The sequence below is a fragment of the Coffea eugenioides genome, chromosome 2 (assembly GCF_003713205.1).
Source record: "Coffea eugenioides isolate CCC68of chromosome 2, Ceug_1.0, whole genome shotgun sequence".
In the NCBI taxonomy this organism is placed as follows: domain Eukaryota; kingdom Viridiplantae; phylum Streptophyta; class Magnoliopsida; order Gentianales; family Rubiaceae; genus Coffea; species Coffea eugenioides.
This window is the reverse complement of record NC_040036.1, coordinates 17380541-17401634: the sequence shown is the minus strand read 5'-3', so window position 1 is coordinate 17401634 and position 21094 is coordinate 17380541. Positions and strand designations below refer to the sequence as shown.

General features: G+C 35.0%; 2 protein-coding genes across 2 annotated transcripts; both read left to right on the top strand.

Moving 5' to 3' along the window:
- Window positions 1–7571: 7571 nt before the first annotated feature.
- On the top strand, window positions 7572–11700 carry LOC113761503 (protein RER1A-like). Its single transcript, XM_027304515.1, has 4 exons — window positions 7572–7778; window positions 9147–9519; window positions 10951–11131; window positions 11272–11700. Exons 2-4 carry the CDS (start codon window positions 9167–9169, stop codon window positions 11320–11322), a joined length of 585 nt encoding a protein of 194 aa, XP_027160316.1. The 5' UTR covers window positions 7572–7778; window positions 9147–9166; the 3' UTR covers window positions 11323–11700.
- A 2772-nt stretch (window positions 11701–14472) lies between these two features.
- LOC113761000 (putative rRNA methyltransferase) lies at window positions 14473–21039 on the top strand. The gene is made up of 11 exons (XM_027303787.1): window positions 14473–15092; window positions 15169–15216; window positions 15316–15471; window positions 15560–15606; window positions 16132–16288; window positions 16404–16465; window positions 16689–16875; window positions 17780–17869; window positions 18379–18521; window positions 18608–18728; window positions 19716–21039. The coding sequence occupies exons 1-11, from the start codon at window positions 14619–14621 to the stop codon at window positions 20712–20714; spliced, it is 2484 nt and encodes an 827-aa protein (XP_027159588.1). The 5' UTR covers window positions 14473–14618; the 3' UTR covers window positions 20715–21039.
- Window positions 21040–21094: the final 55 nt, after the last annotated feature.

Genomic DNA, 21094 nt, shown 5'->3' with positions numbered 1-21094 from the left:
GGCCAGCGGGCCAGGAGAAAATAATGAATGTAGTTGTATTTGTTGTCTTTTTATTCTTTTTTTTTAATTATTTTTTTCCCCTACTATGTCCTTATTGCTGTCTTTATTATTATTATTAGTAATAAGAAAATGTTCCGTTTTTTAGTCGTCAATATTTTATTGCTTCACATTTGAAACAGTTTTATAGTGTATCATTAGTTAAAAGATCTCAATAAACACGCTCCTTATGTTGACATTTATTAGATTCTACCTTGTGCTATAAAAGTGAACTCAGGACAACTTTTTTTTTTTTTCCATTTAATTGTCACACTGTACCAACTTCAACCATTTAGAAAATTTATTGATGTGTATATATGTCTAGATAGGGGGCGCTCCTAGTCCCCACCTACTATCAGAAAAGAAAGAAAAGAGAAGAAGGTTAATTGGAATAATTTAGTGAAAACTTTAAAATGGAAAAAACAAAAAGAGTTTCTATGCATGAGATAGTAATATATGATTAAAAGTGAAACCTAGTCTATTAACTTTTCATCTTTGTCCTTGTTTACATTGCATTTTTTATAAAAAAAATTTACTGTAACGATTTGATAAATATAAAATAAAAAAATAACGGAAAAATGTGTTCACGAGAAACGTAATTGCTGTCAAAACAGGCCAAACTAATAAAGGGCAACAGAACAAAGGAATCCGTTAACAGTCGTAATAAGCCAATGAATTGGTTGGTGGTGGTGCGGTGTTTCAGAAGAAAGAGGGTAGGGTTAAATTATTAAAATTAAACCAATCTTTAAAATTCCCTTTCTTTATTAAAAATTACTTTGATAAATATAAAATAAAAAGATAATGAAAAAATGTGTTCATGAAAAACGTAATTGCTGTTAAAACAGGCCAAACTAATAAAGGGCAACAGAACAAAGGAATCCGTTAACAGTCGTAATAAGCCAATGAATTGGTTGGTGGTGGTGCGATGTTTCAGAAGAAAGAGGGTAGGGTTAAATTATTAAAATTAAACCAATCGATAAGGACGACGAGGGCTAATTTAGAAGATGAGACAGGGCCGGGAGATTTCAGATTAGTACGGAGCTGACGAGGAGACCCAATAATTAGAAAAAGAACATATAAAAAATTGCTTGGCTGTTTTGATTGCCACGAACTCGCTTCTTATACCAGACACGTCCTCAATTGCTCATTTGGCTCCTTCCTTGTCCACGTCATTCTCTCCTGTTACTCTATTATTATTATTATATGTCTATTAATTATTATATTTTCTGCCGAGGCGGGAGGGAAGCAACTCAGCCTCCCCATTAATTACAGTTTAATCCACAAAACTTGAATTAGCGGGAGTATATTGCAAAGAGACAGCTTAATTTGCTCGGTTTGAAAAGACTTTTACATGCTCTTGGGGACTTGCGCCCGTCGGCCCTTTGTATGGAACCTAATGAGTGGGAATCACGCCAAAAAAAATTTTACAAACCACTTTTTAATTAATCTTTTTGTCTTTTTTATTATTTTTTAAAACTCGTGTGCATCCCATCATTCAAAATGTTTTCATAATTATCTCAAATAATTTTCCATCTATTGAAAAAAATAACAATATTAAATAAGAAAACGTAACCAAAGTAAGAAATTTAATAAAAGTAAGCATGTGGCCTATTAAATTAAATGCATTAGCTGGAGCACTTAATAGCAAAATCCCTACGTAATGGCTTTCAATTATCCATTAACCGATAAAGCAATATAGGATGAATAGCAAAAAAATCCCATGGGCTATTACACCAATTGCATTTTATACCCTAGGGTAATTTAATAGGTAGCTTTCACAAATTCGGTGTCTATGGTAATCATTTGGTTTAAAAAACAAAATGAACTTTTAGTTATGGTGACGTATTTATATTTGTAGAAATTTGTCAATTTACGAGTGTAGTTCAAGAATTGTGGCCTTTTTTTTTGAAAAAAAAAATCATGATGTCTAATTATAACTCGAAGTAAAAAGTTTTTAACTAAATTTCTATTTTTCGTCATTGGATTATTTAAACAAAACAATAACAAAAGTTAAGTGAATGAAACATAATAAGTACATAATATAATTTTTAGTAAATCAAAATATTAATTAATACGTTATAAGATAACTATTCATTTATCTATATTCTCGTCTTTGCAACTGTAAGGATTTAAAAATTATTTTATATTTTATATTATTTCTTTGAATACGTTTTCCATTATTTTACTTTATTTATTTTAATTTCTTAGATACTTTTATAAGAGAGTCAAGATTTTTATCGTTTTTGTTTTATATGTTAGTACATGTTAAGTTCATAGTGCATTATGGAAGTTGGACCCAATAATGAAGTGTGTGTGATAAATTTTGAAGATTAGGAGGAGTTTTGTGCAAAGGGATATTATTTTATAAGGTGTTAAGAGATAATTAGAGGTTAACTATATATTTTAGTACTTGGAAGACAATTAAATGATGATTAGCTCTTGGAGTGCCATTTGTTAAAAAGCCATGGAACCTTGATTTTGGCCAAAATCATTCTTATTCTTTATTTTAAAAAAAATTGACCAAAAAACCTCTCATTTTTCTTTCTCCTTGGCCGAACCTCCTAGCAAGAAAAAAGAGGAAAAAAACTCCAAATTCCAACTTGATTCCTTGCTTGAATTCTAGAGAAATTCATCCTAAAATCCTAATCCAATCCATGAAAAATTATATCAAAGAAGGGAGGAGAGCTTGTGTGGAGAAATTTGGAAAAAAAGAAAGCTATTGGTTGCATTTCCTCATAAGGTTTAAAGGTATTTATGTTTAAAAACCATCTTTTCTCTTTTATCTTGCACATGAGTAGATTTAAGATTTGGTTGTGGTAGATTCTATGAAAAATTTCATAGTTTGTATAGTAAATCAAAATTTCCAACTCTGATTAAGAAATTTCAGCTTTGATATGTTAATTTCAGTTTTGCTATGTCCTTGTTGTCTTGCCATGAGAATTTTCTAGTTTTTGTATGCACTTTTGGTTTCACTATGGAAATTTTCAACTTTAGTTTGTAAATTTCAAGTTAGGGTTTGATTTTCAATTTTGGTATAATAGTATAAGAGCTAGTTTTATGTCTAATTTGGTTAATTTTGTGGCCTAGAATAAGTACCTTTTATAACTTATAACTTGTGGTCTTGATTAAGGTTGGTTTGCCATGTAGTTAAGCCTTGAACTTGAAGGAAAATTTAAGGAGAAATAGGGGAAATGCTGTCCTATTTGGAATCATCTTGGTTTCCTTTGATTGTGGAGTGATTTTGTGGTAAATTTGTCTAAGATACTTTGTGAACCTTTAAGTTTTACTTATGTGCTGAATTTTAGTTGAAATGAAAAAGTTTCATTGATGTTTCTCTATAATTTCGTTGGTTGTGAATTTGCTTGTTGGCCAACCTAATGGTGATACATTTCACTTTGTTTTTCAACCTTTTCATGTTGAGTTTCAATCAAATCTTGTTCTAACCACTTGTTAAGATTCTTACGGGTTTAACTTGAGTGAAAATCATGAATTTTGAAGGGTGAAAACCACATATTGTGCTTGTTTTTTTCTAAAAAATCTGGTTAAATGGCAGCTTAGTTGCCCTGCTATTTTAGTCTTAAAGTCCCTTTATTCGGTGGTCTTTTAAACTCAATCTTACTCATATCACTTGCTAACATCTTGAACTACAAAGGTGTGTTGAACTGAAGTGAATCCAATAACTTTAAAAGGGTGAGTCGCCTTGATTTCTTCACTATTTTGCTGCTGGAAATTTCCAGCAATGAAATGTAATGTAGAACTCTTTGGTTACTCATATTTCTTGGATCCAAATGCTCTCATTCCACTCCAAAATCATACTTGAATCTTTACCCTAATATCTATTTGGATTTTCTTTGGTTCACCAAAGTTTTGAATGGTTGGATCATGATATTTTGTCTTAGTTATTTTTAGGGTTTGACGGTGAATACGAGAACCACCGAGGGATAAACGTTTGGTGTTGATCTACTTTGAAATGGTGAGTGCAACACTTGCATGACTTGTTGCTTAAGTAAACTACTTTGTGATTGAGATTTATGATTTGTATGACTGTGGTTTTTGTTTAATCTAAGCTGGACAAGTGTATATTTTATGACACTCGATCCCACTTGACTGTTTGACTGGTCTACTGTTCATTTGAAATATGTTACTTGTGCATGAATTTAACGTCGTTTGGAATATCATATCCAACGATCACACTGTGAATTTGGACCCAAATCTCATTAGTAGTTAATCGAATCGAACCAACAAGAATTTGGTTGAGATAGATTGACGGGTCATGAGAAAAACTGTCACTGATTCACTAAGTACTGAATTCTTTTCATAGTTGGTATATTCGAGTATTACCATCACTATTTCTGTTTGGTATTCGGGTCCGATAAGATGTATGATTGGTGGACAGAAACTAGGGTAAAGTGGGGATCTACGGTCAATGTTACTGCTTCTCTAAATGTTGACGGAGTGTCAACGGGTTTGGATCAAATTACTATGACTGGGAATTTGGCTCCTGAGAGCCAACTGTATCCTTTTACTTGAATCACTTTATGTTAGTTGTGGTGTTTACTTATCTCCCTAGCTGGTGCTTATATTTGATAGTTTAAAGTCCGAACTATGTGATTTTCGATTGTGTGACCCTATGGTACCTCATTAAACGAAAACTCATTCCGTTATCCTTATTTTCCTTTTAGGGGCGAAAACTTGGGTCGAAAATTTTGGAAAAAGTTTGAGCTAGCACTAGTCTTTAAGCGTTTCTTTTAAAACTCCTTTGTATTAGCAAATCTTGCATGTATTCGCGTAAGATTGAACATTTTTGCTTGTACTGTAAGTTTGAATCGTTAATGGTTCTATTGTATATAGTTGGATTGAAATGTTTTGAAGTTACTTGTTCATTTTAGTGCCTTCTAAGAATATTTGGATTAGTGAATCCTAACGAGAGTTGGACAAGTAGTTCGCTAACTCTTGGGGTATGCTCTAGAGGAAAGTGGGGCTGTCACAGTAACCCTAAAAGGAAAAGGTACAACTTGACCATTCTATAGTTTAAACTTTGAAAAACAATCACACATAGTGCAAAATGGAAGTAGAAAAATAACATTACTAATTAGATATAAATCTTGATTTTATATATTTGTGAAGAGAATTTTAAAATTATACGAATTTTATTAGTTTGTAATATATATAAAAGACCATACATACAGTATGTAGAACCAAATAATTAAATATTAAAGTTGAAAGATCAAGAATAAATTACAATGCAATAATTAATTGAAATTTATAAGCAGTTTAGTTTCAAAGAAATTTTTGTTGACATAATAGATTGATTTTTAATAACTTAATATGTCATGCTAAAAAAGTTAATAACAAGTTAAATTTTATAAATAAATTAACTAAATAGCAAGATCACAAGTATTGAAGTATGAGTTAAAAATTAGGTTGAGAAGGAATTGAATTTTTGGAAAGAAGACTTTCAATGTAAAATTCCAAAATTATCTAGGGGCCAAGAGGTATATGTCAAAAGGGGGGTGGCCGCCACCCTGTCCTCTGGTGGCTCCGCCGATGCAGACAAGTATATTTGTTTAGCTCATAGATTATATCGCAAAGTTACAATGGCGGTATATCTCAATTCTCAACTAAGGCGCTATTGAAATTATGATTATAGTCTCGTAATGTTATTAATTTTAAACCCTCATGGTTGAAATGTTGTCTATTTTAAACTGACTTTGTTCTGAATCCGATGTAAATGAAAACACAAAAGGAAGCTGGTGAATCTCTTAGTCTTATTAGCAAGGAAAAGTCATCATCTTATTCCTCTTTGGGGAACAAATCACAACCTCAAAATTCTTCAAAAATACTATAACAAAAGAGGCTGCGATACTGCGAGCTTGGACAAGTAGAGGCTTCCTATTTGTGTAGGATAACATCAAACTCGCAGGTCCAACTAGGCTACAGGGGGATCGCGTTGGGCCTTCACTTGTCAACCTTACTATTCCAACATCATGGGCCTAAATTTGGAGCGATCAAATAACTATTGCCCGAAACTGATGACCATCCATCATTGCAATTTACAAACTCTCATCCCCCACCAACTGCCAGCGCAAACCTTGAAGCGGGTCATAACAAAAATCCCAACTCAAATGCCATGATATTTGCCCAACTTCATCACCAATTTCCTTTTTTTTTTTTGGCCCGCATTGTAACTATGAATTTATGAAACTATTAATATCATTACATTACGAAAGAGTTGAATTCGAGCTTGACGTGAGTTTTTTTTTTTTTGTTATTTAATAGTAGTACTTAACTTTCTTGATTTTCAAATATTTTTTTAAGGTTAAATCCACTTTGCACCATTTTACTATATTTGAATTCTCACTTTGGTCCTTAAAACTTCAAAATGGAACACTTTAGTTCCTAAATTATAAAATTTATTGTACTTAAGTTCCTAAAATATATAATTTATATATTTTAATCCCTAATGTAAAAACTTGTTCCAATTTAGTTCCTAAAGAATATCACTCTGGCATAAAATTTGTCTCACTTTTTTAATAAATGTTATTTAAGTGGGATAAATTTTATAATTTAGGGATTAAAGTGTCCCATTTTTAAATTTAAGGACTAAAGTAAAAATTTAAATATAATTAAAGGGTGTAAAGTGGAATTAACTATATTATTGACGCCCTTCTCTCTTCTCCTCTAGCCATTTGCACGTTACTGAGAAGTGAAGCGAGTTGCAATGAACAGAAAAAGAAAAAGGAAATACAAAAAAGCTTATTGGGTAAAAACATGCTGGCGAATAATTTGTCAAACTTGTGTGTTAATTTGCCTATTACTGGCCATGACTCAATATTAGGAAGGCTTGCCAAACTTTTATTGATTTTTTTTTTTTGCCGTGTTTTAATTTTGAAACTGTTACTGCACACACAATAAGGGGCGAAGCCACATGGGAGTTAGAGCCCTCATATTTGATAAAATTATACAATGACCTAGAAATATTTTAAGATTTTTTAGTATGTACAACATTTACTTACACCTCCTGAATTTTATAAAATTCTCTCATTTTAGTTGCATTGTCCCCTTAGGTTTAAGAAAATTCCTTTTTCTTATACATTATTCTCCTAAGTTTTATATATTCCCTCCACAATTTAGATTGACACCCTAAAAACTAAGTTTTTTTTATTGCCCTTAATAAAAAATTTGAACCTATTTTAAATTAAACATTGATGACACTTTAATGGGAAAAAAGAATTTGACCTTTTAAACTGAAGGACGTAGAATATTTCTTAACTATTGCACCACTTTTTTTTTTTTTTTTTTAATTTTTAGAACGAACTATTGCACCACTTCACAGTAGGAACGTAGCTCCGCCATAATATATAATACTCGGAAAAAATTAGTCAAATGTTAAAAAAAAAAAAAAAGACCCAAAAAAAAAAAAGGGGAAAACCAGCTGAAGGAGAATGACAAAAATGTACAACGAACAAAGCACATTCTCTACGTCGTCGGGAGACGTACAGTAGTGTGATACGTAGTTTTGTTTCTCGCTATCTGCCGACTCGCCCGGTAACCAAAGCATATGATAATATAGCCAGCCAAAGCACATCCAATCCAAATTCTTAAAACACGGCGAAAATTAAATTACAAATCTGCCAAAGATCAGGTCCTCGCTCCATTGCGCCCCCCACCAAACAGATCCCTTCCTTGATTTCGCTTCCGCCGCCTGTTCAAATTTTTCGCTAGTTTTACGGCCACCGAAGGTAAAACTCACCCACCCCCGCCCTTTATTTTTCCCTGATTTTGGTAGCTAAATTTGTCGCACGGTCTCTTTCCTATTGTGATAACATGCTTGTATATATACGTCATGATCCTTTTTTAGTTCACGATTAGGGTTTTGGGGATTAGTTTCTTCCAGATCTGCTTGTACTTGGTCTTCGATTCTTACATTAGGGTTTTGTTCATGTTTATGATCATATGAATTTGATGGAGGACCGGGGAATAAGTGGTCGGTGAAAAAGTCATTGACTCGACTCGGATTTTATAAGCTATTAGCCCTTTGACCTACAAACCACATTGGAGGCTTGGGTGGACTATATTGTTGCTTCAGAGTTATTATTTGGAAGTGCTTGACCCGGGGGAGGGGGCTGGGGAATTGGTTAATTGTATAAAAATGGGAGTAGAAGGTGGGCAAACTCAAGGATGAATCTTTGTTTGTCATTTCCCTTTTAATTCCATTCATTATTTTGTTGATGAAAAATGAATCTGTTTCTTGTTAATTGGAATTAGTTTTATGCTTTCTCTCTCAAAATTCATTATTCAATGCATTGTTCCAAGTACTTTATTGATAATGAAACTAGTCGAGTTTCTGCCAATATTTCTTATTCCGTGAGGAAAGAGGAATCTTTGAAAATAATACTTCTGTGGCAACGTATTAATGAGAAATCTCTGATAATTGTTTGGGGAAAGTTTACTTTTGTGCATTAGGTTCTGTTATATGGATGCACATTTCATCAAAGGAGAAATAAACAAATAAGAAAATGCGGTTAAATGTTTGAAAGGTCCGAGTAAAATTGCATGAAGTGCTAGGATGGGGTGAGATCATGTATTTCCTTATCCAGAATGGTGTCTCAGTCTAGGAGTTCAGAAATTTAATGACTTCTGTAGGTTGAGTAATGCATTTTGGCTTAGGTGTACGGTAATAAATGCATGTAATTAAGGAAGTATTTGAAATTGTTTGGAATCATCTGATACACATGATGCACGTGCAGGACTAGATGCTTAAATTAAATACACATTTATAATTGTGGGAAATGGGACAAGTCACTCTGGAATGACAGTTTTTAAGGTATCCAGGTTTTGTTTTTGTGTTTTTAAGGCATCCAGGTTTTTGTTTTTGTGTTTTTAAGGCATCCAGGTTTTTGTTTTTGTGTTTTTAACTAGTCTGACATTCTTTCTATCTGTTTGCTATGAGGATTGGAAACATGCTTAATGATGTGTGTATGTGATGGTTAGAGTATGTGCATATGTGGGTAACACGTGGGCATTTGGAGGCCTGGGATTGCGAAGGTTCATTCTTTTTTGGAACTATAGCTGGTTGACCTCTTTGGCATCTTCTGTTGGATTTGTAGGATCACAAAGGTGAATAATCATGGAGGGTGTTGGAGGCGATGGTGTCTCAGGTGCAGCTGCATCGCTGAATCAAAGGGGTCATGAAGTATGGAAACTTTTCCAGTATTACCTGGACAAATCTACTCCGCATGCTGTTTATAGATGGATTGGAACTTGTGTTCTATTAGTTCTTTATGCTCTGCGAGTTTATTACATTCAAGGCTTCTACATTGTTACCTATGGTTTGGGAATCTATATCCTGAATTTGCTCATAGGATTTTTGTCGCCCCTTGTTGACCCCGAGATGGAGCCTTCTGATGGGCCTTTGTTGCCAACAAAGGGTTCTGATGAGTTCAAGCCATTTATTCGCCGTCTTCCAGAGTTTAAGTTCTGGTACTTTTCCTTTCATTAATTGGATTAATTTCCTCTGTTATTTTTTCCAAGGGTTTGTTGCTTTGGATTCTTTACAAGGTTTGCAAATGCATTTTGCAAAAGTTTAATTGTGTTGATGATTTCGAAAGATATCAAATGTTAGTCTATTTCTAATCACAATACAAAACTTCATTTCTTTCTTGAACAGACAACCAAATGACTGGATATTAATTCAGCTGACTTGAATGGTGTATTATCATCGTACTTGCACATTGTTGTTGTTAAATTTTTCCCCCTTCTCTTTTTCTTTATCAGTTAGATGCTATTGCCAATTTTTATTGATCTTGCAGTTAGAAAATCGTTTTTTCAAGGCTTCTAGTAACGTATATTTTATTTGGTTATAATGAAGAAAGCTAGCTTCAGTTACTTGGACAGTTGCAAGCTAAAGTGTTTGTGTGATTATTTACGAAATGATTCTCTGGTAGTTTTTCATGTGTTTAACATGTGATTTAAATCATTTGTTGATTGGAAAATATTTTGATACATGTTACTTTACTAAGATTATTTTCAGACATTTTGATACAAGAAGCAGTCTTTGAAAAGATGGTTGTATTCAAACTTCAATAGGTATTTTTGTCTAACTGTTGCAGTATTCTTGAGTTTTTAGAAGCACATTGTTATTTCATATTGTTCCATTTAATTCAATTGATCCCAGAACGTGTCATTGTTGTGACCTTCTGAAATTGAGAAGCTTCTTTCTATTATTCAACCAGAATATAAGGAGCTTAGAGATGTTCTGGTGACACCATAAGTCTCTGCAATTGGCGTAATGGTCAGTTGTTGATCTTTATATTGCGGTGGATACTGACCAATAGATCTTTTCCTTCTTCATCCTCTGGTTTATAAGTTCCTTCATGTTTTATGGTTACATCCTCTTTGTATTTGAGCACATCGACCATGTTTAAAACCTAGCAACTTAGTCCTACCCCTGTTTGATAACCTGGTATATATTCATCACAAGGGGGATTGTTTATATAGAATCAAATTGATGAAAAGATTCTGAGTTAGATTTACTTCATTTTTTGACATTTATGAGCTTAATTTGGTTTTTATTGCTCCCATTCTATAGTGGTCTTTGCTATTTCTATATCTGACGTAATCCTTGCCAAATGGCACATGGTTGAGCGTGCCCAACCTTTTAATGCTTCATCTAGAGCTAAAAGTTGACCATATATACCACATTTTAAAGCTGTATTTCTGGTTGATGGTACACTATTGTATGGAAACTTAATGCATTTTATGATAATGTACAGATAAGGTCATAGTGCGCATCTGATGTGAATCGAGATAGGGGCTTTATTCGTACGAAGTTTTATTAATCATCAAGTTGACTACTTTTTTCTGTGACATAACCATGGAGTTAACTTTTCCAATGTGTGTTTGTGCTGCCAGGTATGCAATCACCAAGGCTTTTTGCGTGGCATTTGGCATGACCTTTTTCTCCATATTTGATGTCCCTGTCTTTTGGCCCATACTGTTGTGCTACTGGCTTGTACTTTTTGTCCTGACGATGAAGCGCCAAATCATGCACATGATAAAATACAAATACATCCCATTTAACATCGGGAAGCAGGTGATTTGTATCTTTTTATCTAAATAACATCTTTATTGCATTTATCTGAAAAATCCAAATTAGCGAAACTTGTCTTCTGCTGATAGATTTTGGGCTTTCTTGTATTAATACCCAAATTGGTTGTGGTTTTTGTATCTCAGAAATACACGGGAAAGAAACCTGTTAGTGGCAGTAGTTCCCGGGCTGACTGAAGTTGTCTGGTTCCTCTGCTACGGGTTAGTGGATTTTACAGAGAAGGAATCTGCAGGACTAGGAGGGAGGCAGTAAAGGAGAAAAAGTACAAGAAGGAGAAGGACCAAAAAAAAAAAAAGGAAGATTGGTACTGATATTTCACTAAATGCGATTTGTATTGACATTAAAAATTGGACATGAATTTGAAAATGTAGATTTTATTTCTGCCTGGTTACTTGATGATATTAGCAGCCATTGTTTCTTGCGCCCTTTCATTTTGGTCCAATGGAGCAATCTTCTGCTTAAAGTTAATTAGCTGTGCTTTTTGTACTGGCATGGGGGGTGTAAAACCAAGTGATTTTGTACCGACTAAAAGTATCATCTGCTTAGCGTAGTGATTGATATGTTGTTATTTGTAGTCGCATTGCAGTATTTATTATTCAAAAAACTTTCATATTCTGGCTTTTGTCTGAGCGCTGTAGATGAATGAAAAGGTGAAACTTGGCAAGATGGTTTGTTTGGATTGCGGTTTATTTATCAAAATATATTTGCTTACATCATCATTACAATTTTCAACACACCTTTTTATCTTTTCAATTACCTTTTTATCTCATATACATCACATCACAAAAAGTGCTACAGTAAAAATATCTCTAATAATTCACAATCCAAACAAAGTCTCTACAGATGTCTTCACCAAAGAGGGAAGGGTGTCTGTCTATTTTATCGCAGCATAAAATTTCTTCACTTCTATTATAGTCTTTCTTTTCTCCGATTTCCATCGTAGCTTCCTCTTGCTATTCGTCGTAACCCTACGACATCTATTCTCTCTTCCACATCTAGCACCCTGTCAAAGCTTCGTGACAGAAATTTTAAGATCCGTTAGTTAATATGAAACCGTCGATTTGAGGATGCCAATGAGTTTGTAATAAGAGCTATCGAGTGGAGTGTTTCATGTTGCCTATTTTGGGTTGAACTGGTCTGTTTTGCTAAGAGCAGTAGCTTTGTAGCTACTCCTCAGTTGAGTGTGACAGTTTGGCTTCCTGAACAGCTAGTTTCAATCAAAATTCGAAAGAAAATTTACGAACTCAATTCCCATTCTTGTTTTCTTTGTTGAGCAAAGTATTCGGGTAGCCATTAAAATTTTCAAATAATTATAGTGTGTTTAGATTGCTGATTTATTTCATATAATATTTCGCTTGTATCATAAATACATTTTTTAATCCATTTTTTTATATTTTTAATTATCTTTTATTTCATATATACCACATCACAAAAAAATATTATAGTAATTGTTCTAAATAATATTTTAAATAATACTCTATCCAAACACACTGTTTTGGTCACTCAATTTTTAGGAGTAAGTATTTAGTCACTAAATTATCAAAAGTGTAAATTTTGGACTATTCAATTGGTTTCCACCGTTTTTTTTTTTTTTTTTTTTTAGCTTAACGGCATATCTAATCTAGCCTAGGCCACCCCTACTCCTAAGGGGAGGGGAAACCTACTCTATGGGGTGGTCCAACTGAGCCGGGGGAACCTGATGGGGACTGAACCACTATCAGACCAGACAGGTGCACCACACACCCGTATGGATTTAAAACAAACCTCATATTGAGGGACATTGATGGGAGGCAAGGTTTGAACCCTTGACCTCCCACCCCACAATTAATGTGGTGGCCAACTCCACTAAAGGAAGTTGGTTTATTGGTTTCCACCGTTAAGTCTGTTAAATTTGGTTGTTTTATGACTAGTGTGACCCTTAGATCTGGCACACTTAACGGTGAAAATATATTGAATGGTTTAAAATTTACACTTTTAATAGTTTATTGAGTAAACACGTACTCATAAAAGTTAAGTTGTCAAAATTCTACTATTCGAAAAGTTTAGTAGTTTTTTCGAGTAATTTGATCCTATTTGTTTGTTTGGGTATCACAATTAACTTATATGATGGTTTCCAGGATTACATTTCACTCTTTACAACTCGGGAACCAGGAAGTTTGGGGTAAGCCCGTTTGATAATTCAATTCAACATTTAAAATTAATGGATTCAAATTTTTTTATGTTTCGATGCATTTGATAACCAAAAATAGAACATTTGAATTAATTAAATGGTATTGAATTTTTTAGGTAAAACTTACTTCCAAAATTAAGTGATAGGTTATGCACTTATCAATGAATGTATACACTAAAATGTATCAAATTTAGTATTTATCAATTCAATAATTTAATAGATTTAGACTTCAGATTTTAGAATTCAAATTTCAGTTTTATCAAACGCATCCTTACGTTTTAGAAATAATGAACGCTGCAGAAATTCCCTGCTTTAAAATTTTTATTATAGGACAAAAAAAAAAAAAATTCCATGAGCCCGTATAACATTAACCGAATGAATTTTGGCTCGCCAACTTTCTGGTGGGGTAGGAGGAGGAGAAAGAGGTGATTATGTGGTGTTGGTGTGTTTATATTTGGGTTTTTCTTTGAGGTTATTGTAGATTTTGTTGAAGAAAAAAAACTAATTTTTTAATAAACTTCCGATCTAAATGCAACCTGTGTTTTGACGTAATGGCAAGTTAATATTAATTAATTAATCAACATTTTGAATGTTTTGATCATCAGTCAAGTACAAGACAAGACCAAAGGCAAATACAAATTTTCAAGAGCAGTTACCTCTGCAAACGGAGTTCCATGAATGGAATCATTTATTTGGTTGTGTAAAATTTCAACAAAATTAGGAGCAAATTTTTTCCATAACCATTATAGGGACAGATTATCAAGACGTGAAATAATTCTGAATCAACAAAAATTTGGATAGATTTAAGAGTAAATCTTTCCACACTGATGGTGTATACACTATCATCGTTAGATTCATGATATTTATGTAAAAGTTGAATTTCAAATTCAAATTTTCAACGCTAATAGTGTATACACTGTCATTATAGGAAAAATTAATCCTAAATTTAATCCAATGATTCAAAAATTGTCACACCATTTCATCCACTCAAACATTAAATACATAATGAAAATATGACAAAATTTGGGCCACCAACCCAAGTTTGTGAAACATTTAGCATTAAGCATTGCAGTCAAGGTATATAGGGTATTATTATTATATATATAAACCGCCGGGCTAGTCAAATAGGGGAAAATCTCCAGCCGATGTTGTAAATTTCCCAAGGCACTCTGCCTAACTGGTTCAACCTTGTCCAGATGTCCCTCACTAAAACCCTAATAAGATAATCACAAACTAACTCATTCTAAAAGTTCCGCTTCTCCTCCAGCCAAAAAACCCTAACTCCAGAAGCGAGATACAGAAATGGGGAAAGTGAAAGGAAAGCATCGTTTGGACAAATACTATCACTTAGCCAAAGAACACGGCTACAGATCCCGAGCCGCATGGAAATTAGTTCAGCTCGACTCCAAATTCGGCTTCCTCCGCTCAGCTCGTTCTGTTCTAGACCTCTGTGCCGCTCCTGGAGGTTGGATGCAAGTTGCAGTCGAACGTGTCCCTGTCGGCAGCTTCGTTATCGGCGTCGACCTCGATCCCATCCGCCCTATCCGCGGCGCAATTGCAATTCAGGAGGACATCACTACTCCCAAGTGTAGAGCTGCCGTTAAGAATCTAATGGCCGAGAACGGCTGTAAGGCGTTTGATTTGGTGCTTCACGATGGTTCGCCCAACGTTGGTGGTGCTTGGGCCAAGGAAGCTACTGGTCAGAATGCTTTGGTTATCGACTCTGTTAAGCTCGCCGCTGAGCTTTTAGCTCCTAAAGGAACATTTGTCACCAAGGTATTAAAATGCAAAGCAATTTTTCTATGATTTTTGATGAATTTATGTTAAATGAACAATTGTTCTGCTTTTGTAGGTTTTCAGGTCTCAAGATTACAGTGCTGTTGTTTATTGTCTTAAGCAGGTTGGAGTTTTCATCCTTTGTTTGTTCTGTAAGTTTTTCCATTTTTTCCCCCTCGGACTGTGGATAAATCGTTCTTTTCATTTTGGAATGTTTGGGCAGCTTTTTGAGAAAGTTGAGGTGGATAAGCCTCTGGCTAGTCGTTCAGCATCTGCAGAAATTTATGTTTTAGGATTTAGGTATAAGGCTCCTGCTAAGATTGATCCTCGTCTTCTTGATGTAAAGCATCTTTTTGAAAGAGGCAAAGATCCGCCTAAGGTAATTTGATATTTCTTGACCATGGAGATGCTTCTGGTTTGATATGATATGGTTATAGATTCAGATTTTCTCTGTGGTGTTGATGTAGGTTGTCGATGTACTTAGGGGAACAAAGCAAAAGAGACATCGCGATGGGTAAAAGCACTTTTCTCAACTCAACTCTCCTTATTTGATGAAATTGGTGATAACTTTGTCTGCAACAGAGTGAAATTTGACCCACTACTTCCATTAGACTAGACAACCCTACATTTCCATGCTTTTCAATTGCTATGCTCTTAAACATATGCATTGTGAGAATATTTTAAGGTTACAACCATGAGGCAGCAGCAACAAATTTTACTCAGTGTGTCCATTGTGTTTGGAAAGGTCACTTCAACTGAAACCTGAAAGGCAATCATCTTTCCGGTTTTGTTGATAAAGCACCAAAACAAGCATATGATGAACACCAATTTGATACACATAATGGCAAGAATTCATACATTTGATTATTCTTTTTCTTTAAATTTTCTTGCTAAAGTACATGGTAGTGGAAGTCTTTGCATTTGTATTTTGTTTCATGATTTTGCCTTGAAGTTTCTCAAGTTTTGATTCAAAATGCATTTCAATTACATGAGGCTAAAGGAATTTTATATTCATCTCTGAGGAAGTTTTGTTGTGCAGCTATGAAGATGGGGACACAACATTGAGGAAAGTATCATCAGCCGCGGATTTTATTTGGTCTGAGGCTCCTCTCGAGATCCTTGGTTCAGTTACTACCATAACTTTTGAGGACCCCGCCTCTTTGCCAATAAAGGATCACAATATGACCACTGAGGAGGTACAAGTTTCTTCTGTTATTTTCTTCTTGCATTAGCAATTTGATTCTCCTTTTTCTTTAACTGGAGGTCTTCCACTTAATTTCATTGCCTTTGCTTCAATTGATGATGGGCCAGGTTAAGGCATTGTGTGATGACTTGCGTGTTCTAGGGAAGCAAGACTTCAAGCACCTGTTAAAGTAAGTATTACTTTGCTTCCCAGTGTTGTCAAATTAGCTACCTTAGATATGCTTCAGTTACTGGACATTTTTTCATTGGAATGTGTAGTTGTTACATTCTCAAATCCACCCATTCACTTTTTCTCTTGATTATTGGCAGCATAATGCATGCATACTAGACGTTACACTGTTAAATCTGCTCATTCACTTAATTTCATTTCCTCCATTTTGATTTCACATATAGATGGCGTATGCATATAAGAAAGGCATTGTCTCCTTCACAAAAGTCTACTTCTGCATCCAAAGAAACTGGAGATGAGATGGAAGAGGATGAAGATCAGAAAGTTCTTAATGAAATGGAGGAGTTGACATATGCCATGGAGCGGAAGAAAAAAAGAGCAAAAAAACTTCTGGCGAAGAGGAGAGCCAAGGTCAACTACTGATTTCTTTCCACCTCGTTTTTTCCCATATTTGTGAAAATGCATGTTAAATGTAATTCAACAGTTAAAAATGATAGGCATTTTGAGAGACAAATTATCCTACTGGGGAAAAAAAGACTAAGGGCAAACTTGTGTTATGAACATCAATTGGATAATTTAAGAAGGAAAAAACCGGCGGTGTTGATGGTATAAATGTTTCATGAAGTAAAGATCTATGTTGTATGTGGAAGATGAGGGTAGAAAGTTTCCAAAATGACGGTGGCCATAGAGATGGGAATGTGCAGACACCTGTCCCGTGGGGGTTCAATAGGGTAGTGGCGGGGGAAGTTTTTCTTTCACTGCTTTTAATCTAGGCAAAGTAGAATAATATCTTGATTGCTGGAGACAAGATTTCACTAATCTAGGGGAAATAGAACAATGGAAGCTTGGAACAGAACTAGCAAAATATCTTGATTGCTGGAGTTTGAAGTATGTTGAAATCATGGAATTTCTTGAGGATGAAATTACTTAGATCATCACAGCTGAAAATCTTCTTCTGTGCGCTTGCTGTCATCCATATTCTAGTTTTTAAATATGTTGAGGCCTGTGCTAGTCAGTGTCTATATTTGTTCTCTTCATGGTTCCTACATCAATTCTGGACCTGTTACCATGTCTCTCGCTGATGCTCATACTTATATGTGCTACTTTTTTTTTGGACACCTGTTTGGTCTTGCTGTTGTAGCATGTCCTTGAATAGAAATTTTTTGGGGCCTTACCGATAATTCATTTCAACCTCTCCTGTTATCTTATACTTTACCCCTTCTCCCCCTTTTTTTGTACTTAATGATTCTCAATATGAGCTGGAAAGGTGGTGTTTTTCTATGATATTTACTTCACTTGATGATTGCAACTGCAGGACAAAGCACGAAAGGCTCTAGGAATGCAAGTAGACGCAACAGTGGATGGCTATACTGATCAGGAGCTGTTTTCTTTATCTTCGATTAAGGTATTTTCTTGGTTTTTTCCCATTTAATTAGTTACCACTTTCAAGCAACACAAGTAAATTGATTCATTTCTGGATTTTTTTCCTGGGTAATTCATTTCTGGATGGTTATATATGATATATCTGATTATTAGTGTTTTGATGTTTCGCTTGACATCTCTGGAACTGTCTGTGTACATATGCTTAATTAGTCTTAACTGCTTGGTCTCTAGTCATGACTTGTGCCTGGGAAATGATGTCTATAGGATACTGGAGCTTAGCAAGGTGCTGCATTGTAAAAATTGGCTTCAGATGAAAATGAAGCTTTGGCTGCATTTCTCAATCAAATGTGGTTCTTTTATTTGTATGATGATTAGTTTCTTCCAGACTATGAAAACAATCCAAGCTCTTATTTTGTCATTTCATTTACTTTTCTTGTCCGTATACTTGTGGTGCAGTTTGGTTATGCAGTTGTGAATGAGCTGTTCTTGTTCAGTCATTTTACCTGATGCCATTTGTTTGTTGACATTCAGGGAAAGAAAGATCTAGTTGCTGTTGATAACAATGAGTATGATGATGAAGCTGGTGAGGCAGGAACGAGTGACAATGAAGAAAGCCATGATGAAGCTTATGATGGTACATCTAGTGATGCAGATTCTGATGAAGAACGGAGGCGGTACTTTTCATCTCTTTTGTTGATAAGAGTTTATATCTGTTGGTTTTTGCATAAGCATTTACCTGAATGATCAAGTCTATTTGTAGATATGACGAGCAAGTGGAACAATTACTTGATGAAGCTTATGAACAGTTTGTCGTGAAAAAGGAAGGAAAAGCGAAACAGAGAAAGCGGGCAAAACAGAATCAAGATGATCAACTTTTTGAAGTATGGACTTCTTTTTGAATTTTCTACTATTTTTCTCTAATTTGAATGCCAGAGCTTTGCTCCATCAGTGTTTATCTAACAGGTGTCTGTTGCATGACTCTTTCCCTTGTTCTTGTGTGTCTTCTGTTCTGTTGGAATCCTTGTTTTGTATTACTGGAAAGGAATACACTCATTTGATTAGAAGTTGGTCGGTGCATTTAATTGGTTGCTTAAATCAACTGATTTTAGTTCTCTATTGTTGAAGCAATTGTGGATGTTCTGATAGTTTGGTTGTGCTCTTTACCATTGTCTTGTTTTGAGGTCAAGAAAAATTGATTCTAAAAAGCAGCTCTGAGGTGCTTCTGAAAATTGCTATTGGTTTTTCAAAACATCGAAAGTAACAAATATGCTTTCAATTTCTTGAACAGTATTTTGACAGGTCAAGCTCTTGGGCTGATTTTCTCAGAAATACTTTTGGCTTTCTAACTGGAATTGAACTTTTGTACAAGTGGTTCTTGTATTTCTCTGAGCACTTGAGTTGTAGCTCAATTTACCTATCACAGCCATATTGTCAGTCATTCCAAAATCTGAAACGTAAGGTATTGTTGGTGCCTTTGTGACCACAAAGTTGTCTCTTTTTCAGTGTTAACAGATGAAAGTTGTGGATCATTAGTGTAATTTGTCATTACGTTGTGATAATCAATTGTATCACTCATCTTATATGAGATGTCTCGGAGCCACACATGGCAGGGAACTGTTGTGTTTGGGATGGGGGATGCAGGAAAGTAAAGAACAGGAGCGTGAATAATTTTTTTAGTTGTTTAGCTCTTGCTTTTAATCATTCATGTATTATATCATTGTTCATTTATTTAAAGTTTGCATCAGTTGTATTCGGCCTCTTATGTGAATCTGCATGAAATCCATCTTTGATTTCATTCTGTAGTTCCTTATGATGAAATCACCTCATTCACTGTTCATTTATGGATATATTATTCCCTGTTTGGATAGGACGGCAATGATGATGATGCAATTCATTCCGACCAAGACTCGGATAATGATCGTGGAGTTAGGGAAGTAAACCCTCTTGTTGTCCCACTTGTGGAGGACATGCCAACCCAGGAAGAGATTGCAGCGAAGTGGTTTAGTCAAGATGTTTTTGCAGAGGATGATGAGGAGGAAGATTTGGGGACGGTTGACAGTGATGATGAAATGCAGCTCGATGGTCCTGGAGAATCTCTAAAGAGGAAAGCGGATGATGGACTTAAAGAACAGCTCAGGGGTCCTGAAAAGAAAGCAGCAAGCACTTTGCAGCATGCCCAAGTTTCCAAGTCAAATGAAGATTTTGAAATAGTTCCTGCTCCAGCAACAGATTCGAGTGACTCATCATCATCAGATGACTCGGATGAAGATGAGATAGAAACAAAAGCTGAGATATTGGCTTATGCCAAAAAGATGCTGAGAAAGAAGCAGAGGGAAGAAATACTTGATGATGCATACAACAAATACATGTTTCATGATGTTGGGTTGCCAAAGTGGTTTGTTGATGAAGAAAAGAAGCACTACCAGCCAATCAAACCTGTCACAAAAGAAGAGGTTGCTGCAATGAGAGCTCAATTCAAGGAAATTGATGCTCGACCTGCAAAGAAAGTTGCAGAGGCCAAGGCCCGAAAGAAACGTGTTACATTTAGGAAGTTGGAGAAAGTCAGGAAGAAGGCAAACTCCATATCCGACCAGGCAGACATCTCTGATCGTTCAAAGAGAAAAATGATTGAACAACTTTACAGTAAGGCAACACCTAAAAGACCTAAAAAGGAATATGTGGTATCTAAGAAAGGGGTTCAAGTTAAGGCTGGTAAAGGTAAAGTCCTTGTTGATAGACGAATGAAAAAGGACGCAAGGTCACATGGAATGAGCAAGCAGGGCAAAGGGAAGAAGGGAATACAGAAAGGTAAAGGGTCTGCTGGTAAACGAGGAAAGGTTGGTAGAAAAGAGAATAAAAGAAAGTAGATAGGAGGGAGGTGTTTTAGGGCAGACCTGATTAATTCTTTGAGTACAGCAAAGAGCGGCGAAGATTTTGCCTTGGACGTTTTGTTTCCTCACGTTTTATTTGATTTTTGAGGCCTTTAACCTGTGCCCAGGTTCTGGCTATGGAATTAGCAGTAGGATGGAGCCTGAGCGCTTCAATTTCACTAGTGAGATGCTAGGAAGGCTAAATTATAGTGGCAACAGAGGTTCATGCAGTTTCCGAGTAATTGTTGCTAATTACAATGATGTCTTGAAAAAGAAACTGCTGCGAACGAAATTGGTCGTACTTGTTTCAACTTCAGTAACACATGAGTCTTCTGTTTTTATTTTATAGGTTGGGGTGCAGATATAATGAAATGCAA